This window comes from Chiloscyllium plagiosum, chromosome 35 (assembly GCF_004010195.1).
Source record: "Chiloscyllium plagiosum isolate BGI_BamShark_2017 chromosome 35, ASM401019v2, whole genome shotgun sequence".
NCBI classification, from domain to species: domain Eukaryota; kingdom Metazoa; phylum Chordata; class Chondrichthyes; order Orectolobiformes; family Hemiscylliidae; genus Chiloscyllium; species Chiloscyllium plagiosum.
In genome coordinates this window covers 5,253,728-5,273,562 of record NC_057744.1, presented here as the reverse complement: position 1 = coordinate 5,273,562, position 19,835 = coordinate 5,253,728, and the positions used below count along the sequence as shown (strand labels likewise).

The window sequence follows — 19,835 nt, the reverse complement described above, 5'->3', positions numbered from 1 at the left end:
ACTTGAGAAAAGGATTACAAAAAAACTCATCAAAAACCGTGCAAGCACACTTGCCTATGTTTTGATTGAGCAACTAACCTCAAATCGGTCGGCAGGCAGGGTTGTTATGCTCAAATTAAAGAACTTAAAAAACTTTCTCTCCAAACCCATTGAGAAAATTTCAACTAATGTTACAACTAAATTTCAGTAGCTTGCGTATTACAAAGCATCAATCAAGGAACCAAAACTGATACGAGACAAGAAGCCTATTTATAGGTTAGTAATGTGGTTACTATATATATTGAAACTCATCAGGGACTGTCAAAGATTGGAGCGCGTCATGGAAGAATTTCTACAAAGCCTCACTGACAGCAATAAAGTGGGAAACCTAAATCATCACTGAGTCATTCTTCCCATAATCTCTGTGCTTTCATATAAATGGAAGTCATCCCCCATCAAACTGGAACACAGCTCTGAGTGAATGTAGCAATGTTTTCCTCTTTCCTACCTACTGTAACACCAATCGTTTCCCACTCTCTCATTATCCACCATAATCGTGCCTTCTGCCCACCACCACGCCACCCCCCCACCCCTATATATACACACACACACACACACACTTCCATTAGGAACAGCAGAATTAAATAAATACAAAGAAAGACTAACATCCATCCAAGTCCACCCTCTACCGTGCCAATAGTTGCACGATTCAATGACAGTGGAGTTGTTGGCTAATCACAATGATTGATTATTTAGTCTATTACAGACCCAGATACAAGGTGACAAAAACTTCCAAGGATGAAGAGCTTTCAGACCATAGGTGCAAATTCATCTGTTTCTCCCCAAGCCATGCTAAAGTCACCACATGTCAAATCTCAAATTGCTCACAAACTGGATCCCAAGATTTTATTTCCTGAGAGAAGACCAAGGTATATTTGAATTAATCAATACAAACTCCTTCCACCATATCGCCCAGGAGCCTATTCCATTCATTAACCACTACTCACTGAAATATTGCTTCCACACATTAGTTTTGAATTAATCCTCTCTTCAAATGCAGTCTGTCTCCTCTACTTAAGCTATATTAGGTTCAGAAGAGGAACAGATATTTAGATCCTCTGGGCTGTTTCACAGTCTACAAATTTTTAGATCCAAACCTGATCCCATCTGGCCATATCCTACTCCTCCTCTCACTTCTCACCTTCATTCAAATCATAAACCTCAACAGAAGCTCACTTCCAATTCAATGCTGACTAAAATCTGACATACTGCACCATACTGTTCAGATGAGGATAGGTTTATGAAGTTAGTTAAGTTATGCTGTCACTGATAAAGCTACAACCCGATTTCCGTTTGTCAAATCTTTCTATAGCCTTGCCACCTCCTTACGTCTCCTCCTGCCCTACAGTCCTCCAAGATCAGTGCTTCGCTACTTTGGCCTCTTGCACATCTTTGGTATTCATTGGTAGCCATGCCTTCAGCTGTTTGGGTCCAGAGCCCTTGAATTCCTTCCATAACACACACAACCACTGTCCTTCTGTAAAGGTGTGCCTTAGAATCTATCTCTTGACCAAGCTTTGTCACCTATCCTACATATCTCCTCATATGGAGCTCAGTGTCAAATACTGTTTGACAGTTGCCGCTTTCACAAGCTTAACGGCATTGGAAGATACTACAGAAATGCAGGTTGTTCGAGCAACACAGCAATCGAAAAGACAGGTGGCTAAGTTCAGCACACTGCAACTGCAAGAAAACAGAGTGAAACTTCATTGACCAGCAGTAGCCAGAGGTGCTGGAACTATACATCAAATATGTAACTCATCATTATTAGTTTGTATGTCTTTGTATGAACTTGACACTGATTAGCGACATAACCGCTGGCTCCCAATAACCTGCACAAGTCTATTTCCATTCTGGAACATGAATGGGTGAGTGTAACCATTCCAGAACGTTGACATAATAACAACATTTCTATCACTGGCCTATTAATCAGATTCCCATGTGCTTTAGTGTTGATATTTTAAAAGAGTCATTTGCCCAAGGAGCAGTCAATTTATAAGGAGAGGGGTAGGAGAAGGAAATGTTAATGCCTCAGAAGTGTCAGTGACCTTTATGGAACCACTTATCAACCCTTTGACCACATTCCTGGTGCACGTGGGAGGGATGGTCAGTTAGTGATGCCAACAGCATGAGTTCAACTCCTACACTAGCTAAGGCATAAAGGACTCTCATTCTCAACCTCTCCACTTGCTCACAATGTGGAGATTCTCGGGTTAAATCACCACCAGTCATCTCTAGTGACAGCAACCCAATGTCTGGGGAACAATGCAACTTTGCTTTTACTTAGTCAATTTACTTAGTTGATTGGAGTTAAACAAGCCCCTTGTAACACAAAATATTTATGCTTTTATTTAGAACGGAAATGGGAGATGTTGGCTGTCCAAATAATGTTTTCAGTACAATCAAAACTAGGCTTGTGAATTGTCTGTTGTGCGAACATCTTGAATCAGGCTATTTATGAGAATGGATTGCAAGTACAGCATATTTTACAAAAGCTATTATTCTAAGAATAATAGCAATGGAAGAGGTAATTCTTAAACCCATGGCTAAATACAAATATATTTCTTTTGCATTAATAGGCCATTGTCCCAGTCTTCTCTCAGATTCTTCTCAACTACTGCCATCAATTGAAACACCATCTCCCTGCTCAAATCAAAATTTTCCTCAAATTTAAGGTGCCATTGATCACTACTTATTGCAATCCTATGGAATGTGGGTTAGGAGATGTGAAAGTTACTCTGCATCATATCGCCTGCATCCATTGTGCATGGTAGACCAGCTTTTGACACTGCAGAACATTTTTGATAACACATTTAATTTGCAGCAAATGAACAGAGAACTATCCAATTGTTAAACAAACATTGCATTGAAAACATACTGTAGGGCAGATTAGAAGATCCAGTGATAATGCCAGATATTAAATAACTAAAGACAAAGCTCCAGTAGAAATCTTATACCCCATCTCTTAATAAACTAGGGATTCAAATCCTAAACAATGCCGTGAAACAGGAAATAATCTGTCCCCAAAAGCAAATCTGTAGCAATTGAACAGCAATAACGGACTCATGCTGCACAGCAGAACTATGATGATTAAGCTCAGTGTTGATTTTACACTTCGCCAACCACCCTCAATTAAAATAGCAAAAGCGTAGCCAAAACTTGCAATTAAGCACAGACTAAAATCCATCCTCTGGAGCTTTATAGGAGATTTCCTTCAAGTCAATAGATATTTACATATTTTCAGTGTACACTGTCCAGTAATCTCTCAATTTTAAAACTTCCATCCTTATGTTGGAATCCCTAAATGGCCGTACCACTTCCTATTCTTTTATTTTTGATGGCACCTCCAGCTCTATAATCAAGCGGTGTTTTTGCTAGACTTTTAATTCAGAGACCCAGGTAATGTTCTGGAGACCTGGGAGACGGTGGACCCTGAATTCATTTAAATAAAAATCTAAAATTTAGAGTCCAATGATAACCATGAGAGAGTTGTCAATTGTTGGTTTAAAAGCAGCCATCTGGTTCAGGAATGCACTTTTGGGAGGAAATTCTGCCATCCGTACCAGGTCTGGCCTACACATGACTCCAGACCCGCTGCAACATGGTTGACTCTTAACTGCCGTCTGGGCAATTAGGGATGGCAACATATGCTGCTGCAACCAGCAATCCCCACTTCACGTGAATAACTTAAAAACCTGTTAAGGACATCTGCAAACCACCAACTCAGGCCTCTTGCAATTTTCACTGTCCCACCAACATCAATAGTACCTTCTGCTGCCTAGATCTTAACCTACGGAATTCGTTCCACAAACCCCTTGTTCCTCCTTTTCAGTTACCTACCTCTTTGACTAAGCTTTCGATCATGACTCCAATCATGGCTGCAGAATGACCTCAGTTTAAGCTCTCCAATTGCCCGCAGCCTTTGATTCCATCAATAAAACTTGGGAGTTAGCAACTAAAACCAAATCAGATACTCTATTCTCAGCAAAACTTGAAAGTTTTGTAAAACGTACCAGTGTGGGTCTGACGATGGCTTTCCAGGGCATCGTCCTTTGAGAACTGTGCTCCACATTGATCACAAACAAAGGCCTTTGCACCTGCTATAACAAAGAAAACAAAACAGTTTAAGGCAAAAAGTTTTGCAAGATAACACACACACACACACACACAACTGGATCTCTGCACACATCTGTCAAAGAGAAAGGTATTAGATAAATTGGTTGTCAGCTGCAAGGCAGACAGATTGAGTTACGGATTGAAGTTTCTTGACAAAGTGTATGCACCCAAAAATCAAGTGTTAACACAGTGCTTCTGGGGCACATTTTATTTCTGAAATGTTCGCACCTTTCTGGCCCCTCAAACTGTTTATCTACCATCAAGTTTGACAGGTGCTTAACATGACGGGTTAATATCGATCGAGCACTTGGTCATGACAAACTAAACTGTTTCACTTTGAAACTCAACAACTGGCCAAGAGACAGAGGGGACAGAAGGAAAGAGGAAACTAATCTACCTAGAACGCCAGAAGAAATTGGAACCAGACAAGGCCATTCAGCCCAATGAGCCTTCGCCACCATTCAATATGATCATGGCTAATCTAACATTCTTCATGTCGAATTTCCTGTATTGTCCTCATAACCTTTAACTCCCCGACTAATCAAGAATCTATCACTGCCTTAAGTATACACAATGACTCTTCTGTGACAAGGAGTTCCAAAGACACTCAACCTTCAGGAGAAGAAATTAATCATCTCAGTCTTAAATTGGCACCCCTTAATTCTGAGATTATGCCCTGTCCAACTAGGGATTCATTATGAATTCAGTCATGAGAGGAGGTTACAGTATTAATGCTGAGAGAGAGGAAGAGTTTGCAATCACAAAGCATCTTTCAAATCCTCCTGATGATCCAAAGCGCTTTCCAGCTGAAGCCCCTTTTGTAACTGTACTGCTACAACGTATGAAATCCAAGAGTTAACCTGCGCACAGCAAGCTCCCACAAACAAATAAATGATACAATCAAAACTTTTGCAATTGTTGGGGGATAAATAGTGGACTGAAGGCTGGAGTGAACATTCCTTGTTCTTCTAAATAACAGCAAGGCATGTTTTCCGTCCATCCGAGGAGGAGGACGGAGCCATGGTTCAATGTTTTGTCTAGGAGTTGGTATGTCTGTCATTGCAGCACGCCTTCAGTACTACACTGCAGCAATTACACTGAATTCAGGCTTGAACCCACACAGCTTTCTGACAAAGAAGCGATTATGTTGACGACTGAGCCATGGCTGATAATACTGATTACCAAACACTTAACCAACTAAGAGCACAGTAAAAATGAATCCGACTTCTAGTGCAATATTCTTGGTCTGAAAATGCATCCTAGATATTCTTTTAAAAATTACCTGGACACAGTAATGTATTGGATAATCTATCACTCAAACACATTCATATTTACTCCAACCCTCACCAGACCAGAATTTGTGAAGTTACCAACACCTATATCCCATAAACAAATTTTTTTAAAAAACCAAAAAAAAAATCAAAATGAGAAATTCGGAAGAATCTCCTTCGCTGAGAGAGCGGTGAGAATGTGGAACTCGATACAACACCAAGAATGATTAAGCTGAATAGCATTGATGCAGTTTATGGTGAAGCTAGATAGTTACAGTCGGGAGAGAAGAATACAAAGGGATTTGGTGGTAGGGTGCAATTAAGACAATGCATGCAAGAAAATTGCACCAAGCTTGAAAACCACCACAGTCTGGTTCGGCTGAATGGCCCGTTTCTGTGTCAGTAAATTCCATTTGAGTTGATACAATTAGGATGTAAACTGAACCAGGCATCTGTCCATAGACAGGAAACACCAGGACAGGCACAGAGGTGGTCAGACCTCCTCAGTAAAAGGAAGACAGTGTTAGACAGACTGCTAACACTGAACTGCTCACTCTCTGGAGCAATGCCTAGCCAGAACAGCACAGAAATGTTCTCAAAATAACTTAGATTTCTTTTTGAAAAGGTAAGCGCCAGTACAGAATTAAAGCTAAGTGTTACACAATTCTTATACAAACCACATTGACAAATGTTAATTTTGAAAAAGGTGTGGTGTCTGTAGGTGTGATTATCAAAAGAACTTTAAGTGCAATCAAGTCTTTGTTGCTAAACGTGACTGTGGCTGTAATGAGCAAAACAGGAAACTGCTTATCTGATCAACAAGCCAAATCTTTCACTGAAAATGAGACTACAAAGTACCAGAATGGCAATGTGATAGAAAATAGTCACCAAGTGAGACCATATCAAAAAAAAACCGTTATTGTAGAATGTAAAGTTAAAACAATTCATGTGTTTCAAGTACACTTTTTATGGAACGTTTAGGACAGGGAAAGTTAGATCACCAATAATCCTTTTTCTTTATCAGAATTAACCCCTGTTTCTCACTATTTTGGAGTGATATTAAAACTGAAACAGAAAACTAAAGCTGTGTTGTTCTCTTTTTGCCTTTGTAAGGATCCATACCATCCAATCTGCATTGGTGTCGCCGGTGGCTCATCAAGCATCACATGCGCAAATCCCGCTCCAGAGACTTGACTAGAAAAATCTCAGCCCATCCCTCCCAGTACCGTCACTGAGCAATTAACAGGCTCGATGCATGAAACTGAGATGGATATGAAATGATCCTTTCATGAATATCACCAAACCACATTAACCCGACTGCTGCTTGAGACCTTGAAATACACAAATTAGGTTGTTATTTTCCGAATTTCCACCTCAAAAACACTTTACAAATGCAAACAGCCTTTTTGGTACATTCTGTGGTCACAAAGGTACTATCAAAATGCATTTTTTTTTCTTATTCTGGTGAGCTAATCTTGGATAGGCTACAACAAGCCATTCACATCTGGACGGAGGGAAGGACAATGGAACAGTCAAGGTACTGTTCATTAACGGTTGTTTCAATCAAGGAATAGATGGATCAATTCATCACAATCCCAATGTGCATCTTATCTAGAGTAAAAGACAATTGTAGAAGGATAGCATGGTGAATGAGGAGGGCAATCATCATATTACATTCCCCAATGTTATATTCAATTTATTGCAAATTGCCTCAGGCAGGCAGAAAGACCATGAGTCATGAAAAGGTCCACAAATTCAAATTATTTTGCCAAATAAAATGCAGGCGCTAAAGGTGGCACTTCAATAAGATAAACAATCTCTTTTGCACCTTGTGTTCTCAGGATAGACAATGGGATCAGCAATCATCTCGAGCTTCATCCGATTCTTAATCTCTTATCTTCCAGGACTCTTTAAAAGGAACAGAGCCAAGAGAATTGAATACCACACACTAGACTAGCACCTCATTGGGCGACACGGTGGCACAGTGGTTAGCACTGCTGCCTCACGGCACCAGAGACCCGGGTTCAATTCCCGTCTCAGGCAACGGTCTGTGTGGAGTCTGTACATTCTCCCAGTGTCTGCATGGGTTTCCTCCCACAGTCCAAAAATGTGCCGGTTAGCTGATTTGGCAATACTAAATTGCCCGCAGTGTTAGGTGAAGGGGTAAATGTAGGGGAATGAGTCTGGGTGGGTTCCCCTTCGGAGGGCCAGTGTGGACATGTTGGGCTGAAGGGCCTGTTTCCACACTAATCTAATCAAGATCCAGGATTTTCCCTTGATATTCATCCAACTCGTGCTCAATTTTCCAGAGGACCATGGAATAATTCAGGAAAGGAGGAGGTCATTTAGCTCAAAATGCCAGCACGGGCTCTTTGAAACAGCAATCCAATTAGTCACTCTTTTCCCTTTTTACCCACAGCCTTTCAATTTTCCCTTTCACCCACCTTCCCTTTTGATAACTACCACCCTCCTGTCAGATCATAACTTGCTATTATAAGAAACGGATCTCTGGTACTTCTTTCTATTGGAAATCTCTCTCTTCTGGTTAGTAAAAGGCAAATGGAAACAAATTCTTTTTACTCATGTTCTCAAAATAACCTTACATGATTACGAATCTCCCTACCAGCTCTCCCCTTAATCCCTCAATTCTATGATTATTGATTTTTTTTCAAATAAGTTCTATATAAGTTCTCATACCTCCCAAGGTCTAAATACATAATCCATCACATTCTTCCTGTCATGGAAATGAAACCCTGCTTCTTTATTCCAAACCCAAAATCCTCATCACCCACAATCTATCCTTTCTCTTGCAACTTTCAATTTTCTAAAATTAAAGCTCTATATTTCCCATTAACTGGAATTGGATGGATCTCATCAGCACATTCAGCCTTGGTGATATTCCACATTATGAGTCAGAGTCAGACAGCATGGAAACAGACCCTTCAGTCCAACCAGTCCATGATGACCATAATCCCAAACTAAACTAGTCCCACTTGTCTGCACTTAGCCTATATCCCTCTAAACCTTTCATATTCATGTACTTATCCAAACGTCTTTTAAACATTGTAACTGCACCCGCATCCATCACTTCTTCTGGAAGTTTGTTCCACACATGAACCACGGTCTAAAAATAAAGACTCAAAAAAGAAAAAAAAACTAGAAGAGCAATATCAGAGCCAAGAAGTTCCATCTATCTTTGACAAAAAAAGTGGACAAGATGTTGTTTTGCTCAAGGACAAAAACAGGCCCCCTAATTCAAAGGTTGGCCCTATTTCAATGCTAAATTGGCCATGCTAAATAGCCCGTAGTGTTAGGTAAGGGGTAAATGTAGGGGTATGGGTGGGTTGCGCTTCGGCGGGTTGGTGTGGACTTGTTGGGCCGAAGGGCCTGTTTCCACACTGTAATGTAATGTAATCTAATCTAATCTAAACCTATTTACCTGCAGGGTGGTTCAAATCAGGAACTCTTGAGGAGCAGTGGAGGGGAATAGCATAGATACATCCCAGGGAAGGACACAATGAGGAAGGAATTGGAGGTTACTGTGACAGGGTTCAATGACATAGGGCAGGCAAAAAATGGTGGAGCATCATTCTTTTCGGCCGAATGGCCATTCCTGTGCAATAGATGTTATATGATTCTATGTGGGCATGCCTATGGCTGCTTCACTAAATTAGAACAGTGCAAAACAAGATGAGGAACCAAATATCCAGAGACACTTTGTTGAAAGTGATTCCATTCGCAAAGGGAAGCAGGAGGTTCAATCACGAGTTTGGATTGCCATTTGGTTGCTTTCCTCAAGTGTTTGGCAGTCTACATAAAGTCTAAAACAGCCTGAACAGATTTCTGAACTCATTCCCTGGCTAACACTGAAACCAATTAATTTTATTTAAACAGTTTGATGAAAATAAAAAAAAAAATCCAATAGCTTTTGTCCCCGCTCCCCCCAGTTGGGAATTGGTATGCCAGTTGGGAATCTGAATATCGCTGACAAGAAAGACCAGTTGCCAAAGGTTTTTCAACTCTACCCTTCAGAACACAAACACAAGAATGCCAAATTTTGAACCATCACAACAATTTAGACGACAGGAGAAAAAAGGTGCTAACTGCTTGACAGTCAACGGATTCATTCAGACATTGGCATGGGGTAAGTCATGGTGAAGTACAGGCTCCCCAGGCTCTCAGGTTAAAAAATGCAAGGCTTGAACTTATCCTTTTTGTTTTCTGAAAACTGGATCCCACATTGGAACGCATGCTGCTTTGCATGAAATAAATCAAACTTGTAATTTTACGAAAGGTCCGACATCCAATACAATTGTGACAAAGGGGACCAGGGTACAAAAACTATTCATACATCATCAGCCCCAATGAGATTCAACAGCCCCAAATCCACTAATTTAGGACTTGCAACCCTCACTGGGAAAGATTTTAGGGCACCTTGCTGAAGATATTACCCTCATGTTGGTGGAACGGTCAAGAACCAGAGGACACAGCTTAAAAGTGATAGACAAAAGAACAAGAGATTAAGTGTATTTTAAGCAGGGAGTGGTCACAAACTGGAATGCCTTGCCTGAACGTTGAGTAATCAAATCAGCCATAATCTGACTTAATGGCGGAGTGGGCCTGAGGGTCCGCCTTCTGCGTGTTTGTATGTAGTGGAGGTAGGATTCACTTGTTCTTTAAGAATTTGAATAAGTAATTGAAAGGAAAATAAGAGGACTGCAGGGAAATTGAGAAAGGCAAAACTGCTCCTGCAGAGAGCCAGCACAGGTGCGATTAAGTGAATGGCCTCCTCCAGTGCTTTAATTGCCGTATTCAAATGATCCAAGCAGCTGTAAGAATGAGCCAGCTTGCATTTTGTTTTATTCATTCACAGGATGTGGGCATCACTGGCTAGGCCAGCATTTACTTCCCATCTCTAATTACCCAGAGGGAAGTTAAGAGTCAACCACATTGCTGTGGGTCTGGAGTCACATGTGGGACAGATCAAGTAAGGATGGCATCATCAATAAAGTCACCTCTCCATGTCTCCCAGGCACAAAACACACTTGTAACTATTCTCCAATCTTCTGATTCTATGAGAGGAATACTTGATGCTGGCATGGACTCCACATCCCAGCACCCTTCTTTTAACTCAGGTGCAATGTTGTACTTAAAAAGTGAAGGATTTATCAATTAGTTTCATTCTTAGTGCCATCTCCACATGGCACGTAAATCAACCATCTGCGCTTTGCATTAATTCCACCCTTCAGTACAGTTGCAGGAATGTCTGTTTCCTGTGCCAACCTCAATGACTGTAGATAGAAGCACAGAGCTTACTGTCATGGCATGTTCATGGTTCCAAATCTATACTGAACCTTAAAGTGTGGTTAGGTTATCAAACAAGTGTTAAACATCCCCTCAAAGTTGAGCACAGTCATTGCTTGCATGACTGACCTGACCCTTCTACCTCATTCAGATTATCTTGTTACTTCTAGAGCAGAAAGGATAAATAGTTGAAGTGTTAGAACACTTTTCACAGCTTCCAATCATCCCACTGTAAGATACACAGCTGTCAATTTGCACCCAAGAAGTTCCCACCAACAGCAAGTGACAATGGGCAGAAAGTCTGGGGCAATGCTGGTGATTGAGGAATAAATATCAAGCAGGACTCAGAAGAAAGATCCCCTGCTCAGTTTCAAAATCATAGCATCTCACATGGCCAACTGAGATAGGGCGTCATTTCAATCTCTCACCTAAAGGACAGCACATTTGACAATGCAGTACTTCCTCGGTACTGCACTGGAGTGCCAGCCTAGACTACCTACTGACAACAGCAGACCCACAGAGGCATGGAATCACATGAGAAAGATGCTTTCCTTGGGTTCCTTTGGGGATGATTGTGTTGTCTCCTGCAACAGACACTTGTCAACCAAAAGGACTGACCAGCAAAGCAATTTTTCACTTCAAGTTTGTTTACTAACTCTAGCTAGGTGGAAAGCTGTGTCAGGAAAGAACATTTTATTTTCTACCCTATAATATGGCAACACTAAATCGGACATGCCCCATTGACTTTGCTGCATTTGGTAGCGTTAGCAGCTCAGATTCTAAAGGAGGCAAATTTATGAAGTTAGCACGTAGTTTTGGGGTCTTATACAGAACCCTCTCTTTCAATGCTCTAAGGGAAACCTATTACATTCCAGATTTACCCTTTACAGAGGTAGACGGAGGATAAATTGTGACGTTACCTTTAATAGCTCGGTTAAATGCGACTGCAACCTTCTCTTCAAAACATTTTTAAACATGCCAGTTTGCTTACAGACTAAAGAGTGATGCAAAGTACAAAATAATTGTTCCATTAAGTACAATATGTGAGAACACATCGTACAAGAAAGTCCATAATGGGCCAATTACCCTTTGGAGTGAACATAAAAACTTCATTAATTTTTTTTTAAAAAAGGTCCAGTCTTTGAAGCTCACTTTCATCCACTCCTGCAAAACCATGACTTTTTTTTGAAGAAAGTTAAACTCAAGTACTTTTCAGATTCCTGCTTTCATTCTGTTGGAATCAAACTCAGCTCTACAATTCTTCAGATGCAAAGTATTATAGATTAGATGTCTATTGACAGCAAGGTGATAAGAACACAGAATAATGATGCTTGCAAAACCCTGAAGTTAATATTCAACATGGCCAATTAGATAATCGAATAATCCTATTAGCTTCCCATTAGAAGCAACTGCTGTTAACTCTAATAAAGGAATTGGAGTATTTCGGCTAATAAAAAGGAGACAACTGATCCCATGTGTAAATAAAATTCGTATTTGAGGACAGTAACATTATTGAGCATATGATTAAAACACATGTTGGTGAATAAAGGGGACAGGTCTGAACAAATATTGATCTCTTGAACAACATCACAAAAACCACATTATTAGTCACAGTCACATTTCTGTTTGTGGGAGCTTGCTGTGCACAAGTCATGTCGCATCTCTCCTACAGCAGGGACTGCACTTCAAAAGTCCTTCAATGGCTTCATGATAAGTTATCTTCCATATTTTCTGAAGATAAATTTGGTTGCTGTGGAAACCCACCTTCTCCAAACAATTTCTGGTCCAATTCCTTAGATTGCCAGAACTTGCCCCAACTAGCAATGGGAGAGAAATGTCAAAGGTTTTTCATTTTTCTTGCATCCATTTTCACATCAAGGCATAGTTTGAGTTGTTAACAGACCCAAGTGAAAAGAGGAAGTAGTGCAGATGTTATTATGAATTCATTAATTTCATTTTAGTTATGTTTGTTTGTAAAGCAAATATTGGCCTATTTAGAACATTTCAGAACAAACATCAATTACATTTCAGGTATTTTCAATCATTTGGTTTATAAATGACAGAATCGAAAGTAGCATAATTACCACCATTCTATTAGAAATAAGAAATGCCATTATTTGTCCTTTTAAAAAGCTGGTTAACCAACATAATGATACGGTCAGTTCTGCTATAATGTGGTAGCTCTGCTCTCGTGCAATCCCGTGTTAAGAAAATGATGTAATAGCAGCACCATTTGAACTAATGGGGCTGGAACTACATTATAACCAATACATTCTTTAAAACTTCACGCTTTAGAATCAGTGCCCCCAATTCGTCAATCGCGTGATAGTGAATTTATGTTAACAAAATGCGTGTTACAGCAGAATGTAGTCACCTGGTTCTCTCCACAGCATTGTTTCCATTTTATTGACTTACTGTTTCCAAGGGTATAAGTTAATCACCTGTGAAATTCTCCACACAGAAACATAATAGGTTGCCCTGTGTATATCATGTAAGAAAGCTGGCTTGTACTGATTAATCCGAGTGAGCTGATCATAACTTTCATGCTCACTTTCAAATCCCTCCCTAAATCATCTCTCAGGTGATATCCACCAGTGTTGTATCCCTTGAAGTATCATATTACCTTTCTCCATGTCTTGTCTATTATCTGTGGTCAACAGGCTTCTTCATTATACTCTTCACTTTGCCTCCATCTCCCAGCTTACAGCAAGCTCCTGGCAATCCTTCTGGCCAGCCAGGTTGATGTTCTCCCCCCCCCCCCCCCCCCACACACCTTTCTCTATTTCCCTCTTCATCTCCCCACTCTATGGTTTGTTTCTCTCAATGCGAAAAAGCATGCAGCCAATTTGGAGATGAAGAGCAGGATCAACCTGAAAGCTGCTGTTGGTCAGCAGCTGAAAGCAGTCCAGAAAGTGCAGCCTTGCAATTCACTCTGTTTATGGAAATGACAATCTGATTTGTTATTCCCAATGTGTAGATGACATTGTAACAGTTACCACAGAGGACCCTCCTCAACCAGAGACATGGTGATCCTGAGATTAAACCATCACCAGTCGTCTCTCTCCAATGAGAGAGTAGCCTTCTGTTTCAATAGGACGATGGCAATTTATTGTATGACAATGATTCATGGCCAGTGGTGTGTTTTGATTATCCATAAAACTAAAGCTAACCACACAGCTCCCTTTTTTTTGTGCGAGGGAACAATTTAAAAAGGAACCAACTTGAGTACAACAAATTTAGATTGCTAAATGGACACAAGGGGGCTTTTAGTTTGATTTGATTGTTTTATTGCCACGTGTACCTAAGTACAGTGAAAAGCTTTGCAAGCAGTACAGATGGATCTTGATATGGAAGGACATACAGATCATAGGATGAAAAAATACAAAAATCAGCATTATTTGAAGTTAGGAGAAAAATGAGGACTGCAGATGCTGGAGATCAGAGTCAAAACGTGTGGCGTTGATGAAGGGTTTATGCTCAAAACGTCGACTCTCCTGCTCCTCGGATGCTGCCTGACCTGCTGTGCTTTTCCAGCACCACACTTTTTGACTCATTATTTGAAGTCAGACACTTCATTCATCAATCTAATAACGGTTGTTCTTGAACCTGCTGGTGAGTATGTTCAAGCTTCTGTATCTTCTGCCTGGTCACGGTTGATCTAAACATTCAGTGATCATTCTGATCTCCGCGTATACCATTTTATAATATGACACGTTGAAATCTCTGATTCTACTAAGCTAATAGTGTTCATTGCAATTTATACTAAATAGATACAGCAACTTCAAGCAAGAGGCCATTATATGGTCAAATGCCAATACTCCAAAACTGCAGCTTAGCCAGTACCAGCACAGGAATAGCATCTCACTATTAAAATCCACTGATTGACATCATGTAATTGTGATTGTACTGTTGCTATGGCCTGAACTCACCACAATGAGTTATATCTTGCCCATTCCAGTCCAAATACCCTTTAAACAAAGTCATAAATGTTTATGACAATCTACAATTCCTTCTCAATCCTTACATAGTAAATTTCACAAGCTGCCAGTTTGATTGGTTAAGCAGATAAATAGGTCAAAAGTAGTCCAAAGTCCGAATTCCCCCTCACTGCTACATTATAATCTCCTGCCATTAGCAAAATACCACAGAAAAAAAATTAAAAACTCAAAACATTCATGGGAAAATCTTACTCAGGGAAATATTGTTAAACGTCTAACTGGAGTCAATTTTGGTCCATTTTCTACAAGCAGCTCAATATCATAGAACCATAGTTCATAAAATATCATAGTTCTATGTCTCCCTCCTCATTCTTTTTTCCTTAGAGAACCTAGAATGGTCTTCAAACTCAATTCTTGACATCTTTCAAAGAAATGTCATCTTTTACCTATACCTTAATGTTGGGACGATCTTGAACTAAGAGATCTTGGCCTTTTACCTCAGATGCAATCAGAAATTGTTCACTAATCTACCTTTCTCCATTGCAGATCTGAGGTGATAATTGCTCTGTTCCGCTGAAAAATGGCATCATACCTCTCTCTGAAAAGACTTCTGATAGTTTGCAGTGCTATCAAATAAAAAGATTAATCTGCGGGGAAGCTGTTCCATTAGGACCCACTTCCTTTCCTTGTCTAATCCACCATAATTTCACATGATGTTATTCCAGTGGGTGAGACTGGAAAAGGAGAATGGATTTATTCAGACCCCTTAGCACCCACCCAACATATTAAAAAAAAGGTACAGTTCATGCCAACTGTGATCAGGCAGAGGTACCTACATTGGAGCACATTCAATTGACATCATCCTTAGTCCAAGATGCCAGCTCTTTATTGGAAATAAAGTGCCCAATAAAACAGAGCATTCTGCTTGGTACAAAATGCATGACTTTTAGCAACTTGACAAGAAAAAGAGAGAGTTGGATTTATTTTAGCACTTTTCCTGACCCTTCCAGTCACCTCAAAGTACTTTACAGCCAATGAACTTAATTGAAGTATAGTCACAGTTGTAAATGTAGGAAAAACGGCAGCAAATATGCTTGGTGCATCTCCCCAAAACACCAGCATGATAATGACCAGATAAACAGCATGTGTGGTGTAGGGAAAAATATTAGGCCAGGACACTGCAGGTGACTCCACTCAGTTTTCTAAAGAATGTCACAGGTTCCTTTAATCCAGTAAAGCAAGATGACAAGGTGTCGGTTTAACATCACATCTGAAAGATAGCACCTCTGACAAGTCAGCACTTCATTTGTGCTGCACTACAGTTCCAGCCTTGGCTTTCATGCTCAAGTTCTGAAGTGGGGCTTGAACCAAGACCTTTAGTGACTGAGGTGAGACTACTACCTACTGAGGCGCAGCTGGCTCAGTGTGATGCCCAGTTTGGACTGTTTGAAGCACTCAACAGGACTCCCATTTCAGGTGGCCTCCGACCATTCAGTTGTCACAGGAGATGTTGTGTAGTGATGTGGGCAATAATTTATTTCTCAAATACCATGAGTTACACATGAAAGAGACGTAGGTTTGTAAATGCGGTCCTTCTCTTCAAATACAGTAGTCCCTCCCTCTGTACCCGTTGGGAATACATTCTTAAACCTACCACAGAAGCCTGAAACCACAGATAGAGGTGAACCCATTCATTTCAATGGGAAATTTACCTTCCCAGCAGCCCCCCCGGTCCCGGAAGGTTCCCTATAATATGTTGCAGCCATGATAAAATCGAGAGTAAGTAAACCACGGAAAACAATTTTGCGGATACGGGGATCGCTCTGAATTTGATCAGTTCTGTAAGAACTTTTCTTAAAATATCTTCTATGATGCAGCAGCCTCTCATCTGAGAAAAATCTGGACAATTTAAACTTCAGAAAATGATGTTAATGGCACCATCTGGACATGACAAAAGTTTAGCAAAATCTAGATCTGTGCTGCCATGCCATACCAATTAATTGCTGAATACAACAGCAGTAAACCCAGCCCCACAAAACCTCTCACCATGGTAGTAATCAGTCCCTTTTTCACAACAGCACAAACCATTTTATTAATGAGCGTGCATTACACTAGGCTCACCTAGCAAATTCAGATGGACTGGAAAGAATTATATATTATCAACAATAATTTAAACAGAAACACTTTTAGGGATGCGTAAAAAGGCAATAAATACAAAATGCATGAACATGTGCACAGATGGTACTTCACAATGTGCTGCCCGATCAGTTGAATGACATAGTAGCAGAATTTAATCAAACTATAAAGCATGAATGGCAGGTAGATTGGCCTTGATTGCACTTAGCAATTTGTTTATTAGATTAACCTTTGTATATCTGTTACAAATTATTTAATTTGTTGAATTCTAATTTGTCTCAAAACTAAACATTTTTTAACCACACGATTTTTAATGGCTAAGAAACAAACAGGATTGAAGGGACAAATCCAAACTGGCCGAACACGGACTCATGTTACAGAATCAGAACCAATGTCTCATTGATAATCTTCATCTTGACACTGAGCTACCAGCCCTTGTGCACTCCACACTCCCCCCACCCCTCAGCAGTATCGCTGAGCTGTGCCCCAAAATGTAACTTTGTTTATAAAATGATAAGTACAAAAGGAGGCAATTCAGCATATCTTTCCTATGCCAGCCCACGGAAGGAGTTTTCTGCAGTTATCTACATTCCCCGTACTGTCCCATGCAACAACTTTCTTTGCTTTAAAATAATCACATGTAAATTTGTCCTCAGTCTTGTTCACACTACCCTTTCAGCACACAAGTCACTATCAGAAGAAACCTGCAATTGCCTCTGGTTCAATTGCTGATTACCATAAATATAAATCTTCAGGTTACCAACACTCCTATTACTGAAAACAGTTTCTCCTCATTTACCGCTTGTGCAAGAGCAGAGAACATGAGGGCACAAATTGAGGGCACACATGAGGGCGTAACTTGCAATAGAAGCCAAAGTAAGATGCAAGAACGAGTTGGGCTAGGGTCTGATAGACTCCACCGAAAGTGTGACAGAGGTACACTTAATCAAAGCATTCAAGAGAGCATCAACTGATTATTTAAATAGGAACAACATGCAGTGTTAGAGACAGAAAGCTAGGACCTTGACACCAAGTTAAAATGCTTGGGCTGAATGACCCTGTGCAGAAACAGACCAATTGTGATTTTCTATCAAACCAGCCCAGATTTCGAACTCTAACGCATTTCGTTTTAACCTTCTCTATTCCATGGAGAGCAACCTACTAAACATACATGAAGCTTATCAACTCACTCCAGTAAAATTGCTCCAACACAAAGATGACCTTTCAAAAAAGCTGGGGTTTCCTTTCCACATGCACTTGGTCTGCCAGACCGCATGCATTTCCTGCTCCAATACCAGTGTTTTGAAACAAAGGCCATCATACCATCTCAAGTGGAAGGCAGCTCATCAACCTGTGCCAAACATACCGAAAACCGAAACCTGTAATGCAATTGTCAAAGACCTGAAGTGTTACCTGTTTCTTGCATTCTTCATGCAGACGTTGTATCTAACCAACCATTCCTCCCTCTACCCCACAGCAGCTTCTATTTTTAAGCTTTAGAAGTTGCAGGAAGCAAATGGGAACTGACATTGCCATGCACAGAGAAACTGATGCATCATCTCTATATTGCTCCAGGATTTCAAATATGCAACAGTTAGGATGATTGCAAATTTTGCTCTGTGCATTATAATGTGAATACTTTGACAGATTTAATTTTGCTACATCTAACCCACAATGGAATTGGTCGCATTCCCTGTCATATCACGCCTTAATGTTTGTAATTGAAACTTTTATTGGAATCCCCATGTATAACATAAAAAGTGCCACCTGTGGCTCAGTGGGTAACAGTCTTACTCGCCAGTCACAAAACTGAGTTCAATTCTAATGGCACAAGGACAAAATCTTCCAATATAATATCGAGAGGATGCGATACAGTCAGAAGTACTTTCTTTCAGATGAGATGAGGGCCTTACCTCATGTCAGAGGTTGGTAGAAAAGATCATATGACATGATTTTCAGCAAGTGCATTGGGGTCATGCACAAGTCTGGCCAATATTTACCCTTCAATGAACTCCACTAAAAAATAATGATCAGATCATCATCATATTGCTTTTCTGAAAAGTTATGCCAAACTCGAAACGTTAACTTGGCATTTCGCTCCACAGATGCTGCAAGACTTATTGAATCTCTCCAGCACTTTCTAAACATTTATTTCAGATACTTGCATCTAGACTAGAAGAGATTGAAGTTCACAAGGAGAGGTATTAGAAATACTGTAGAGTGTGAAAATAGACAAGTCCCCTGGGCCAGATGGGATCTATCCTAGGATCCTCTGGGAAGCAAGGGAAGAGATTGCCGAGCCTTTGTCATTGATCTTCAAATCATCATTGTCTACAGGAATAGTGCCTGAGGACTGGAGGATAGCAAATGTGGTTCCCTTGTTCAAAAAGGGTAGTAGAGACAACCCTGGTAATTACAGACCAGTGAGTCTCACTTCAATTGTTGGTAAAGTGTTGGAAAAGGTTATAAGATATAGGATTTAGAACCATCTAGAAAAAAATAATCTGATCAGGGACAGTCAGCACTATTTTGTGAAGGGTAGATCGTGCCTAACGAAAGTATTGAGTTTTTTGACAAAGTGCCCAAACAGGTAGATGAGAGTAAACCGGTTGATGTGGTGTATATGGATTTCAGCAAGGCGTTCGATAAGGTTCCCCACAGTAGGCTAATATACAAAATGTGGAGGAATGTGATTATGGGAGACAAAGCAATTTGGATCAGTAATTGGCTTGCTGAAAGAAAACAGAGGGTTGTAGTTGATGGAACATGTTCATCTTGGTGTCTAGTTAGTAGCAGCATACTGCAAGGGTCGGTATTGGGTCCACTGCTGTTCGTCATTTTTATAAATGACCTGGACGAGGGCTTAGAAGGGTGGGTTAGTAATTTTGCGGACAACACTAAGGTCGGTGGAGTTGTGGATAATGACGAAGAATGCAGTAGGTTGCAGAGAGACATAGATAGGATGCAGAGCTGGGCTGAGAGGTGGCAAACGGAGTTTAATGTGGACAAGTGGGAGGTGATACACTTTGGC

General features: G+C 40.4%; 1 protein-coding gene across 7 annotated transcripts in view; it reads right to left on the bottom strand.

Annotated features, from left to right (window-relative positions):
* zbtb16a (zinc finger and BTB domain containing 16a) overlaps positions 1 to 19,835 on the bottom strand; it is a 270,130-nt gene that overhangs the window by 89,766 nt on the left and 160,529 nt on the right. For all 7 annotated transcript variants that reach the window (XM_043676536.1, XM_043676535.1, XM_043676533.1 and 4 more), the window contains exon 4: positions 4,053 to 4,139. In XM_043676536.1, the coding sequence (XP_043532471.1) occupies positions 4,053 to 4,139 (87 nt within the window). The remainder of the gene's footprint in view (positions 1 to 4,052; positions 4,140 to 19,835) is intronic.